General features: G+C 55.7%; 1 protein-coding gene across 9 annotated transcripts; it reads right to left on the minus strand.

Moving 5' to 3' along the window:
* Window positions 1-5,766: 5,766 nt before the first annotated feature.
* On the minus strand, window positions 5,767-13,101 carry FCN2 (ficolin 2). Of its 9 annotated transcripts, none has more exons than XM_028834367.2 (8): window positions 12,927-13,101; window positions 11,258-11,371; window positions 10,529-10,574; window positions 8,519-8,550; window positions 7,925-8,052; window positions 7,389-7,518; window positions 6,720-6,854; window positions 5,767-6,121 (listed from the first exon to the last, which is right to left on the minus strand). In XM_028834367.2, the coding sequence occupies exons 1-8, from the start codon at window positions 13,024-13,026 to the stop codon at window positions 5,874-5,876; spliced, it is 933 nt and encodes a 310-aa protein (XP_028690200.2). In that variant the 5' UTR covers window positions 13,027-13,101; the 3' UTR covers window positions 5,767-5,873.
* Window positions 13,102-13,698: the final 597 nt, after the last annotated feature.

The raw sequence follows: 13,698 nt of genomic DNA on the forward strand, positions 1-13,698 counted from the left end.
CCGCGAAAATTACTACCTGACAGCGCAGGTGCAACATGACGTTCGACCAGAGAAACCAATACCTACTTGGTCACGCCCTTTGCGATGAGATCATCTCCGCCTCTGGCCCAACCCCTTTCCCTCCAAGTGTATATAAGGCACTGCATTACCGCCATTAAAAGAGACTTGATCAGAGCACTGTCTTGTCTCCATTTCTCGTATCTCTTGTTCCCCAAATTCCCACCCCCTCCTCCAGGGCCTGCTTCGACTATCCCGCGGGCCGGGATAGGAATCCACAAGACGGCCCTTTCCTGGAATCCACAAGATGGCCCTTTCCCGGTTCTTTTTTTATAAATTGCACTTAAGGCATGGAGGCATTGGAAGAACTCAGAAACCCATGGTGAAGGGAAGGGAAAGGGCAGGAAACACGGGGGTTTGGGTCGATGGAGGCAAGAACCACCTGGTTTCAAGGTTTGGGCGCCTGTCAGTCACAGCTCCCAACGATCAGCTTATTGGAGGGAGACAGTGTCCCTCAGGCCAGGAAAGAGAGAAGAAGAGAGCCAGTTCTCCCTCAAGCAGATTCTGAAGGCAATAAAGGCAGGTAGCCTGGCCTCTGCGCTGACCTCAGGGAGCCCGCCCTGGCTCGTGTGGGCAGCAGGGAGGGAGGCCTTTGCTGGAGCCCGGCCCACATCAGGTGGCTCCGTCCTCCTCTCCCAGGTCTGGATACACAACAGAGTCAATCCCTGCCTGCCACTCCTATGCCAGGGCACAGCTCCCAGTACCCTCAACAGAATAGCCTGGACTCAGCCCAAGGAGAGAGGCAGGTGACAGGAGGTGTTGGGGGCAGGCCAGGCAGGGCTGGAGCCCACAACAGAGACCTCTAGCCAAGGGCTCCTGCGTCCAGGGGAGGCCTCACAGACAAGGGCTGTCAGCTGGGCAGGTAGTCCTGTAGGAGGAGGACTGGCAGCTGGGCCAGGTGGGTGATGCTGTGCACATTGCAAACCCGGTGTGGGAGCACATTCTTCTTACTCCCCGGGTCCTTCAAATCTACCCTGTCATTCCATGTCACGCGAGAAGGAAGATTCAGAGAAGTCAGGTCACTGATGAAGGCCACACAGCCCAGGTCTCTGAGGGCAAAATGCCGCTGCACTTCACCAGCTGAAATGAAGAGACTTTGCTTTTGAATGAGGCAAGTTCTACTCTGAGACCCTGCCTGGGAGCGCAAACCACACATAATGCCGTGTGGCCAATGTCTCCGTAAACACGTACTAACAGCTGAACAGGACTAGGGACCGAAGGGCACCAGGCAGAGCCACCAGCACCAAGGCCAGGAGGCCTCACAGAGCCCCAGACTCGGTCGGTTCCTCCTGAAGACTGGACAGGAAGCGAGGTGGGGATCAGGCTGCAGCAATTCCATTGCCCAAGGGCTGAAAGTCTCTGGGTGCAGGATGGAAGGGTCCTAAGTTCCACAGGAGGCAGAGCACAGGGAAGACAAAACCAGAAACCAGAGATTCTGGAGAGGTGAAGGTGAGTGACAGTGAGGTCTGGGAGCAGGTGTAGCAGGGGCAGCATGGAGAATGATGATCCCAGGGAAGGGTCAGGGTGTGCCCCCATTCCCAGAGGGCATCACACCTTCATGGAGAGAGTCCTCGGAGGTGCAGGACTGCCCTGGACCTGGATTTGTTAAATGGCCCTCTCTCCTGCAGAGGAGCTTTCTGGGAACACCGCTTCACCTTCCTGATACATGGGGTTCCAGCCCTGCAGGGCGGGTTCCTTTCTCATCCTAAGGACGGGGCCCTCCTGATGTTGCAACCACCCAATGGGTTCGCCTTGCCTGCTGCCCAGACAGAGCCAATTTATCAATGCAGGGGAATTGGAATAGAGAAAGAGTAATTCACGCAGAGCGGCCGTGCAGGATACCTGACTAGAGTTTCATTATTACCAAATCAGTCTCCCCGAGCATTCAGGGATCAGAGTTTTTAAGGACTACTTGGTAGGTGGGGAGAAAGCCAATGAGCCAGGAGTGCTGATTGGTCAGGGTTGGGGGGAAGCCAATGAGCCAGGAGTGCTGATTGGTCAGGGTTGGGGGGAAGCCAATGAGCCAGGAGTGCTGATTGGTCAGGGTTAGAGGGCAGCCAATGAACCGAGTGTGCTGATTGGTCAGAGATGAAATCATAGGGAGTCCCCACTGTCTTCTTGCACTGAGTCAGATCCTGGGTGGTGCCACAAGATCAAATGAGCCAGTTTATCAATCTGGGTGGTGCCAGCTGAGCCATCAACTGCAGGGTCTACAAAATACCTCAAGCACTGAGTTTAGGAGCAGTTTAGGGAGGGTCAGAATCTTGTAGCCTCCAGCTGCATGACGCCTAAACCATAATTTCTAATCTTGTGGCTAATTTGTTAGTCCTACAAAAGCAGTCTAGTCCCCAGGCAAGAAGGAGGTTTTGAGAAAGGGCTATTACCATCTTTGTTTTTAACTATAAACTAAGTTCTGCACAAAGTTAGTTCAGCCTATGCCTAGGAATGAACAAGGACAGCTTGGAGGTTAGAAGCAAGATGGAGTTGGTTAAGTCAGATCTCTTTCATTGTCTCAGTCCTAATTTACAGTGGCGGTTTCAATGTCAGTTACTCCAGACAAAGCAAGGCTTCACAGCTTTGGGGAAAACAAGCATCCTTATCCAGACTCCAAGAGAGGGTTCTTGGACCTCCCACAAGAAAGAATTTGGGGCAAGTTCATCAAGTAAAAGCAAGTTTATTAGAGAAGTAAAGAAACAAAAGAATGGCTACTCCATAGGCAGAGAAGCTCTGAGGACTGGTAACTGGCTATTTTTATAGTTATTTCTTGATTACATACTAAACAAGGGGTGGATCTTTCATGAGTTTTCCAAGAAAGGGGCAGGGAACTGAGGGTCCCTCCCTTTTTCAGACTATACATGGTAAGTTCCGGAAGTTGCCATGGTGTTTGCAAACTGTCATGGGAGTGTCTTTCAACATGTGAATGCATTATAATTAACATATGGTGAGCAGTGAGGATGACCAGAGGTCACTTTTGTCACCATCTTGGTTTTGGTAGGATTTGGCCGCCTTCTTTCCTGCATCCTGTTTTATCAACAGGGTCTTTATGACCTGTATCTTGTGATACCCATCCTACCAGCCTCCTGTGACTAAGAATGCCTAACCTCCTGGGACTGCAGCCCAGCAGGTCTCAGCCTCATTTCACTCAGCCCCTATTCAAGATGGAGTCTGGCTCGAATGCCTGCATCACCCCCAGCCTGACCACAGAAACCACAGTTATAGTTAAGAATCTAGGGTCTAGTGGGCACAGGCCCACTGCCAGGTGCTGTCCCTTCTTCCAGCCCTCCCGACAGCAGAGGCCTGAGACCTCTGAAAATCAGGAAGGGAGGCGCCGGTCTCCAGCAGAGGGACAGGGACAGCCCAGCAGTGGTCCCCAGCAGAGGGACAGGGACAGCCCAGTCCTGGGGACACTCTTGACCTTGGCTCAGGCCCCAACCTGGCTCAGCCCCCTGCTCTGGAGGGAGACAGACACCCCGAGGCAGCACTGGTGACATGCAGGAGGCAGGTCTCTCGGGAGATCGGAGAAGCAGGCACCTGCAGCTCCAGGCACTCGCCCAGTGCCAGCTGGTCCTACAGAGCCCTTCTGATGCCTGCCTCAGTTACACCTCCCAGAGGCCCCGCAGGTGCACGCATACACACATATGCACATGTGATACACGTGTCATGCAAATATGTTTATGTGACATTAGGTTAATTACACACGCCTCCATGACCTCCCTGTGCTGTGCTAACCACACAAGCCCCCTGACATACTGACTGCATTTTAATAAGTACTTTTTCTTATCCCAACAAATCCCCGAAGTTTGAGAGTATTTATAAAGTATAGCAAAGCTACATTAAATATTTAGAAAAAGTTACTTTTTAGCTCCTCTCTCAATTAAGAAAATTTTAAAAACAATATTTTAAAAAATCTCTGGCTTGTCAGGCTAAAAATATTTCTTTATTTAATAGCTTTATTTTTGCCTTCCAGAATAATGCCATCATAGATTCCAGAGAGGACCCCGTTTCTAGAACTCGAGGGTCAAGATTTGAGAGGAATTCCAAGTTCCTCCCTTTACAGTTGAGTGAGGTGCATGTTTTCCTCATTTCAGTCTCCTATTGGAGATTGAAATGCCCAGAATGGGGGGTGGATGGCGCTGAGGGGAGTCCCCTCCCCTCTGAGGGGAGGTCTCATCCTGACTGGCCCGGGGTGTGTGGCTGAGCTCTTTGCTGCCCTAGAAGACTGCCTAGCAGTGAATGGCTGAAGTGTGAGGCTACAATGCATGTAAAGTCAGTACCTGTCAATGATGTGTCATCCTGTCTAAAAGCTAGGGACCCAGGTCTATGAGAAAAGAGATGTCTGGGTGTAATTTCCTGGGGCAGCACCCCATCATTTAGTTATAAACCCTCAGGTTTGACAGCTTGCTAGTTTCTGTACTGAGGACGGGTCAGCCCCCTGGGTGGGTGGTGTGGCCCCCTCCTGCTGGCCCAGGAAGGAAGGGCCATGCCCAGGGCTGTCCCTGCTTCCCCCTGTCCTGGCTCATCCCAGGCCTTGAACCCAGAGTGAGGAGGGAAGGTGGGGATGGCTTACGGAGGGTGAGGCCAGAGCTGCATCCCGATCTTCATGGTGCACACCCTCCAGGAACTCAGAGGAAATGGTGCACATCCCCCCAGAAGTCCCAGACACTCAGCCCTCCCCATGACTTGCGTGGGGCTTAGACCAGCTAAGACCCAGGAGGGACCCTTGTAGGGGAAGGAGGGGGCCCACATTAAAACGCTCAGGGAGGGATCATGGCCTCCTTGGACGTGCCTGGATCCTCTCTGAGTAGAGGGTATAGGACAAGGGCAGGGCTGTTATGAGAGGGATCAGGGACCCAAACAGGCGGACAAGGGTCAGCACTGGCCGATGCCGGTATGTGGAGCCTCCAAAAGCCTCATCGGGCTGAGCTGGCCAGGGACTGGGGACAGGGGAAGGGTCCTCAGGAAGACCAGGAGGTGGCGAGAGGAGAAGGCCAGGTGCCGTCCTCAGCAGACACAAGCTGCTGCACTAATACACTTTGCTGTCTTGCAGGCGGCTTGCCTGAGAGAAGCAGGTGGAAGGACCCTTGGCTTTCTGATTCTAACTGCACTGGGCTCAGCTGCAGGGCAGCTTTGGGCTGGACACTCATGGCCAAAAGGAGGATTCTTCCCTTCTCAGGAGTGCTCGGGTCCCTCGCACCTGCCTTGTATAACCACTCTCTCCATTTTGATGAGGGAGTCACAGGCACACTCTTGCTTTGGCTTGTGAGGAAGTAGCGAGCAGGTCCCACGAATACCCAACAGAGCGGGCGACAGGAAGCCTGGGTGACGGGGGTGAGTGGGCAGAGCTGCGGCTGGGAGGCTGGGGGCCTTGGACAGGCAACAGCATCTCTGAGTGCAGGAGAAACCTCCTCTCCAATGCGCCTTCTCACTTCCCCACCACCCAGCTCACAGAGAAGCCCAGATGGTCGAGCCCCAGGAAGGCATTTAGCCTGCCCAGGGACCAGAGCAGGGCTGCACTCTGAGCCCATCATAGCGTCAAAGTCTTGTATTTGCTCTTAAGGAAGGTTCCTGCCGGCATGGTCAGAAACACATTCTTACTTGTTGCCAAGGAAAGACAGAGGTTTGAGGTGAGTTAATGTCACAAATCTGGAAGGGCCGATTGTGGAAACAGAGCAGGATTTGAACCTCTTCCGCACAGCAAGACAAACGCAATTTAGAATCACGACATGTGTTTCTTTTACAAACCCTAGGGCCAAGCTCCCAACCCTACCCCCCACCAACTGTGTGTGGAGGCGTCCTGACCCTGAGGCCGGCCTGGGCTAGGCAGGTCGCACCTTCATCTCTGACACCTTGTAGCTGTAATTGTATCCTTTCCCCGACTTCCAGTTGATGCCATTTGCAAAGCTGTCGTGAGCCCCCCTGAGGTAGCGACCATTCAGGTTTGACACATGGCAGGTTCTATACCACCAAGCTCCCTGATATATCACAGCACAATTTCCGGTGTTAAGGTCATTGTCCTGGTCTTTGGTGGAGAAGGAGTGGTTGTTGTGGGATGTCAGGGAATCACCTGTGCAGGAGGAAATGTGAGCATCATTACAGGCAGTAACATCGTTATAGGCAGTATAAGTCTTTATACCTGAAGCCTGGCCTGGTGTGTCCTCCATGTATGGTTAATCAGGTTGTGCACTGCACAATCCAAGAAGTGCAATCCGTGACTCCAGTGAATACTACCCTGCTGTCGGCAGTGGTCTTGGCAATTTGTCTTTAGGTCTAGCCCTGCCACCGAATGTGCACTATTTTATTTCACAGAAGAACAGGAGGCAGGGGTCGGGATCATCATTCTCTACTCCGGATTCCACCATGGCAGACCCCTTCCAGCCACACCCCACAGAGATATCAGCTGCTGTCGTGTGCATAGGTCCCTGCTCTGCAGAGATTTCCTTCCTACCGGATGTCCTTGCTGGGGTTTCTGCAGTCACGCGCTGATGTGTCCCGTGACCCCCCACGCTACACAGAGCGCAGACATTAGTGTCTGCATGTAGAGACGGACAAACCGGCTCAGAGGTGAGGCGTCTTCCGCAGACCGCCAGGACACTGAGCACGCTCTCTCCACTTCCCAAACCCCCTCAGAAGCCCAGGCCGCACAACCCCAAGCAGACACTCACCCGCACTGCCCTCCACAAAGGCCCCCAGGACCAGATTGTACTTCTCCTTCTCGTCGGCCACCTTGAATGATCTGTACTTAGCAAACTGGTGGTTGTCCTCAAAGTCCACCAGGTCTACACGGAGCTCGCTGGTTCCTGTTACAGGAAGGTTTCAGGGTCCCAGCAGAAGGACCCTCTACCTTTAGACATGGGAGCTGGGGATCTGGGGCAGAGCCTGGAAGGAGGTCTGGACTCCATGGAGGCAGAGGGCAGAGAGCACCGCAGCTTCCCCAGGGCCTGTGTAGCTCTGACCCGGCAGGGTGAGCTGAGCAACAGGGCGAGACTCTTGACTCCCAAATCCTAGCGGATTAGAGGCAGAGTTAGGGTTGGGCCCAAACTCCACTATGGGGCCGCTGTGTCCTTCCTTCCCACTCTCAGGGTCTGAGATGCTAGTGGGGCCAAGACCAGAAGAGGCTTTCAGCCCAGAGCTCTACCCTCTCCTGTCCTGATGCCACCAGAGCCTGCGGCAGGGGACGCAGCCCTCGGAGGTCCCAGTGCCACCCTGAGTGTGCTCAGGGCCCACTCCCCTGTGGGCTAAGAGGCGCTTATGTTCCAGGCAGCCCAGGCCTAAGGGGCAGGGGCACCCCCATTCAGGGCCCCCTGACCCCCAAGCCCCAGCAGCGGCCCTACCCTGGGCGGTCAGGGCGTGGATGTTGTCGTTCCCCAGCCAGAACTCCCCCAGCCGACTGCCAAAGCCCTGCTTGTACGCGGCCCAGTCCCGGTAGAAGTCCACGGAGCCGTCCACCCTCCGCTGGAAAATCTGTGGAGGAGCCAGGGGACGGGAACCGGGGGGACAGACCGACGTCCCACAGCACGGGGGACCCGCCCTCCAGAGGAGCAGCATTTGTAGTTGGCAGAGCGTCGCAGGCTGGGGTCCCCAGCACGCCCACCTGGTCTCCTCACAGACCCCACGGGATGAAGGAGGAAATGGGGGCTCAGAGAGGGGAGGCAACAAGCCCCAAGCCACACAGCAGGAGAGCACCAGGCCCCTCCCAGCCTCTCCCACGGCCTGGACTTTTACCCACGGGTCACCTCCCCCATTATCTCTGTCCCCGACCAGGGGAATAGAGAATTCCAGAGTGTGTTCTCCGGCCAGGTGTGCAGCCTGGACTCCGGGTCTCCCAGGCTGACCACCTCTGCCCAGGGCCCCTCAGTCTCCCACTCACGGTCCAGCCCCCTCCGTCCGTGTCCATGTCACAGAGCACAGTCAGGGGCCGGCAGTCAGGCAGGTAGATGGTGTGCCAGCCGCTCAGGAAGTGCCCTCGGTCTAGCAGGTCCTTGCAGGTGCGTGGGCCTGAGAAGCGAACCCAGGCAGTGGCTGCAGGACAGGGGCCTTGGGCAGGGCAGGGGCAGTGGGAGGGAAGCCCAGGAGGGAGGAGCAGAGCCATAGGCGTCTGTATGAACAGAGCAGAACTCTGAGGCCTAGAGAGAGACACGGCCCCCAGGGCCACACAGCTGTGATGGCCACACCCAGTCGGCCTGACCCTCCCACCTCCCAGTGTCACCCCCACCTTCGGCTCCTGGGCTCCCAGCCTTCTGGGGTAGATTAGAAGATAGGAGAAAATTGCCATGAAATGTATGTAAGTTGTCTGGACAATATTTGTCACTTCCTTGAATAATTAGAGGACAAGGAAACGGGCAAGCAACCATTTTCTTTTGTTCCTATTTGTCACTTCATTCCGGCAGTGGCGTCGTATGACCCTGAACTTCCAGACAAGAGCAGCCACAAGCCGTGGGGGAAAGTGGGGATGGCCAGTCACCTGTCAGGCACGGCTGGGGCTCCCCAGGTGCTCCTGTTCGTGGATGAGAGAGGACACACGTGTCACAGTTTGGAAATCAGAGCCCTTCAGCCCCCACTGGTCCACGGACACTGCGTGGAAAGTGGAGACCATTTTCTGGGCCTCCCCAGGAGGAGATGGTATGGGTCCAGTCAAGGAGTCCCTGATCCTGCTTCTGTTGACCAAATTTTTCTTTCCCTCGAGGGTTACCTACACTGGCCCCTCCACCACATGCACCCCTTTCGGAGGTCCCTGGGGAAGGAGACGCCACCATTCCAGAGACTGCTGAGGTCTCCACATGCCAAATAGAGGGAGCCTGGATCTTCAGGGTTCTCTTGAGGTCCCAAGGCCTGCAAACAGCCCATCTTGGTGGACACGGTGATATGATGGGGGTAGGGTTGTTTGGGGTCTGGGCACCAACCCTGCATATTTTACATTTAGACACAACCCATGACTGAGCCTGGGGTTTGGTGAGTGTAGGGTGGTCTTATCCTGAATAGGTCTGTGGGTAAAGGTGAGTGAGTAAAGGGAGCTTCAATTTCCGACTGCATATTTCCCTGATTCTTCAAAATATTCCTCAAGAAAATATATCAGGAAATTCTTTGTTTTAAAGCAGAGAATTTCTAGTAATTCTGTATTTGGAGCTTGTTGGCATGGTTCTCCAAGCCATCTGGGGTTGATCCTGGTTTTTGAGCAGAGTCAGGAGGAGGGGACAAGACAGGGCCTCGTGCTCAGGGGACAGAGGCCAGGATTGAGTGGGTCTCAGAGGAGTGAGCAGACACTCCCATCCCAAGACCATTTCCACTTTAGAGGAACAGGATTGGGCCTCAGACCCACCCTCAGGGCAGATGCTCCTGCATTGAAAACCTTCCCCTACCTGAGAACCTCTTCCCCCATACAGACAGCCCCCCACTAAGAACCCCTCCCCACACTGCAAGTCCCTCCCCCAATAATCAGAACCTCTCCCCACCCCAGAATCTCTCCCCCATACTGACAGCTCCTCCCTCCATGCTGATAACACCTCCCCACAACCGGCCCACCAGGAACCCCTCCCCCAACACGCACCCCAAGAACCTCTCCCTACACCCCCAAGAACCCCTCTTCCGACACTGAGAACCCAGCTCCCACACTGAGGACCCCACTCCCCCAAACTGAGACCCCCCCACACATACATTGAGAACCAGCTCCCATACTGAGGACCCCACTCCCCCAAACTGAGACCCTCCCCCACACATATTGAGAACCAGCTCCCATACTGGTGACCCTGCCCTGGACTGAGCCCCAGGAGCCCTGCCTGGGCAGGCGTTGGCTCCCGCCGGAGGACAGTGTCGGAGGACAGCGTCGGAGGACAGCGTCGGAGGACAGCGCCGGAGGACAGCGCCGGAGGACAGCGCCGGAGGACAGTATCGGAGGACAGTGCCGGAGGACAGCATCGGAGGACAGTGCCGGAGGACAGCGTCGGAGAACAGTGCCGGAGAACAGTGCCGGAGAACAGTGTCGGAGGAGAACAGTGCCGGAGGACAGTGCCGGAGGACAGTGTCGGAGGACAGCGTCGGAGAACAGTGTCGGAGGAGAACAGTGCCGGAGAACAGTGCCGGAGGACAGCGCCAGAGGACAGTGCCGGAGGACAGCGCCGGAGGACAGTATCGGAGAACAGTGCCGGAGGACAGTATCGGAGGACAGTGCCGGAGAACAGTGTCGGAGGACAGTATCGGAGGACAGTGCCGGAGGACAGTATCGGAGAACAGTGCCGGAGGACAGTGCCGGAGGACAGTGCCGGAGGACAGTGCCAGAGGAGAACAGTGCCGGAGGACAGCGTCGGAGGACAGCGCCGGAGGACAGCGCCGGAGGACAGCGCCGGAGGACAGTATCGGAGGACAGTGCCGGAGGACAGCGTGGCAGCCCCAGAAGGGCCGCCCACATTCCTCTGCAGCTGGGTCTGGAAGAGCCTCAAAGCCCCTCCTCACTCTTGTCCCCTCCTTACCCTTGGACCCAGGTGGTCCTGCCTTCCCAGGAGGTCCAGGGGGGCCGCGTTCTCCTGCAATTTCCAAAGACACTGCCTTGAGCAAAACTCCCCGGCCCAGGATCAGAGGGCCCACCCTGGAGCTGGCGGCTGCCATTTCCAATCATGACCATGACCCTGCTCCTGCTACGATGTGACTGTGGCCCCGCCCGGGCTTGCCCATCCTGCACCAGAAGGTTCTAGACCCAGGACCCAGGCCTCACGGGGCTCTCCTGTTCACTCAGGGGCCAGGAGCTGGAAATCCAGAAACCATGGGTGGAATCCTGGCTCTTTTCTTTCCAAGTGTGAGAACAGAGGGAAATCCCTGGACTCTTTGAGCCCCAGTTTCCTCATCTGAGACAGGCGGAGAAGAGCGTCGTGGCCTCCGGGTTGAGGTGGGAAGGCGGAGGGACATAGAACTTAGAAGTCGTGCCGGTGGCCGAGCAAAGCTGGAATTGGATCAAGGACTAGGATACAGAGCTACAAAAGCGTGTCCAAATGTGAGCTCATGAAATAGTTAAGAAAGATGCTCCCTCCATTTCAGAACCCTGTTGGGCCCTAGAAGTCAGCTCTGCTCCTGGCTGTAGCAGGGACCCGACCCAGGCTCTCGATCCAGGAACCATGGGGTTGGGGGGTGCCCAACTCAGCATCTAATTTCAAAAAGAGCAAGAGCCAGTGCCCCCCGCCATGCCTGGCCTCCTGATGCGGCCCGCACCTACCTCTGTTTCCATTGGTGCCTGCCTCTCCCTTGGGCCCAGGGGCCCCGGGCAGCCCCGGGCAGCCTCGGAGAATGGTGAGCTTGTCAGAGCCCTCCAGGCCCACCACCTTCACCTCTGCAAAAAACACAGGTGGCCACTTAGTGTCACCTGGGCCTGAAGACTCCACTGAGCCACAGACACACCACTCAACTGAAAGGCACCTGCCACCTTGGTGACATCAGGACTGGGCAGATGGCTATAGCCACAGCCACCTCCCTCAGCTGGAGGGTCACCTGGAAAGGAGGTTTTCCTGCTCTGGTGGCCACTAGGTCTGTCCTCACCTCTCGGGCACTGGTCAGGCAGGAAGGTGATTTGGGGCAGAACCCTGGCCTTGGAGGCTACCCTGCCCGAAGGCAAGCCTTACTTCCTCAGTACTGTGTGTCCTGAAACAAGTCACTTAACCCCTCTGAGCCTCTGTTTCCTTACCTACCTAGGGGTGCAGGTTCATTTCAGCTCCTACCATTTAGGGTAGCATCCTAATCTCGTCTGTTCTGTAATCAATATCGGGTGAGAAGGACAGGGAGCGAGGGCTACCATCGCGACTCCCACGCCTGATTTTGGAACAGATCTGAGAATGGATGGGCTCCTGTGGGTCCACCTCGTTTCTCCACAGAGGGAGGCGTCCTTCAAGGACACAGAACAAGTTGGTGCAAAACTAGAACTGGAATGCAGCTTTGTTGTTTTTAGATAACTCAAATTCAAGTTAGTGTGTTATGAAAATAACACGGGCTATTATTTGATCATTTAGAAACTCTAGAAGTGTTTAAGGAAGAAAATAAGGCCACCCTAACCCCACCACTCCACAACGAGCCAGCAGGAGTTTCCAAGCGAATTTCTGCTGTTGCTGGCCTGTGTCACACTTCACTCCACTGACTGCTTCTTGAATGTGATGCCAGCCACAGCACACCCCAGATCTCTGTGTCTCGCATGCGTTCCAGAAATCCCGACACGGATCTCTGCAAGCATCGGGAGCGTCACAATTCCTGACCCTCCATCCCAGCCTCAGGTGGATGAAGTCAGGACCTGACTCCAGGACCTGCATTTTCAACCTGCCCTCCCATGCATTGAAGCCCATGGTTTGGCACCGCAGTGTCCTCTTGGGAGCCCCGAAGGAGGTCCAGAACTCATGGGGACAATGCCACCTTTATTGTGCCACATCAGGGACACCATGGGAAATGCCATCTCCAGAGCCCAGCAGGTGCTGGACGGAAAGGTCCCACAGTGCTGGTTGCTCATCCCCGCCTGACACTTTGTCTCTCCGTGATGGTGATCATGGCAGAATATCTGACTGGTGTTTGTCCAGCTGGCACCACAAGCCCCCCCTCCCCACACAACACCGTGACTGCGCTTTTTACGCTTAGAGAGGGACATGTGGCCCAGGGAGGGTGGAAACCTGCCTCGGTTTCCATTATGGGACGGCAAGCAGAAGAAGCCCCATTTCTGAGATGCCACATCCATTCAGGGCCTCTGCATTTGTTCCCATAAGATGAGGTGTGCAGAGCTGCTGTTTTGCTGGACGATGCACCACATGGCCTGGTGCAAGGCCTGGAAGCCAGGAAGCCACCAATCACGAAGCTACCAGCTTTCAGGGACGAGAAGTTTCCAACAAGAGGCCCTGGAGTGCCCTTACCTGGACAGGTGTCTGCCGCCTGGACAGCCCAGGCCAAGCCCAGGAAAGTGAGAAGCAGGGTGGCAGGGCCCAGGACCCTCACAGCTCTGTCCAGCTCCATCTCTTCTGGTCTTTGCTTCAAGAGGTCCCTGCGCTCTTATAGGGCTGGAGGAGCCGGCCTCCCTCAGACTCCAATTTCTCATCTTCCGAGTGACAGCCGCTTCCTCTCCATGGGCTTGGTGACGCCAGCAGGAGGTGCGAGATCATCTCCAGGGCTGCTCCCTTCCCCCCCGCTCCTTGGGGATACCATGGGGACTCTCATCCCTGCAGGGGGACGGTCTCTTTCCAGGGAACAGGCTGACTTGCTTGTGGCCTTGCGCAAAGCCCGGGCCCATCCTCCCACCTTTGTTGGGCTTTGAGCAGATGACACCATGAGCTGAGAATGGGGAACAAGGAAGGTTTGCTAAAGACGTTCTGCTTCAAAGAGGTCCCTCGCCCTTATCCAAATACCTAGAGTCCTCGTGGCCGGAGCTGGTCATGGACCACGGGTGTGGGCCTTACATAGTAACCCTCACCATGCCATGAGCAGACTTGGGACGTTCCTCAGGAGGCTTGGAAACTGCCACTATGAGGTCCAGGCAGGCTGCCAGGGTGAAAAGGAGAGGAAAATGCCTGTGTGTGTTCACTGTTTCCTGGGGCAGTATGTAGAGCACAGTGGCACACACACAGGAGGGAAAGGACAGAAGGGTGGGGAGCCTGGGGGACTATGACCCAGGTGCACGTCTGAGGGGAA

Source organism: Macaca mulatta, chromosome 15 (assembly GCF_049350105.2).
Source record: "Macaca mulatta isolate MMU2019108-1 chromosome 15, T2T-MMU8v2.0, whole genome shotgun sequence".
In the NCBI taxonomy this organism is placed as follows: Eukaryota; Metazoa; Chordata; class Mammalia; order Primates; family Cercopithecidae; genus Macaca; species Macaca mulatta.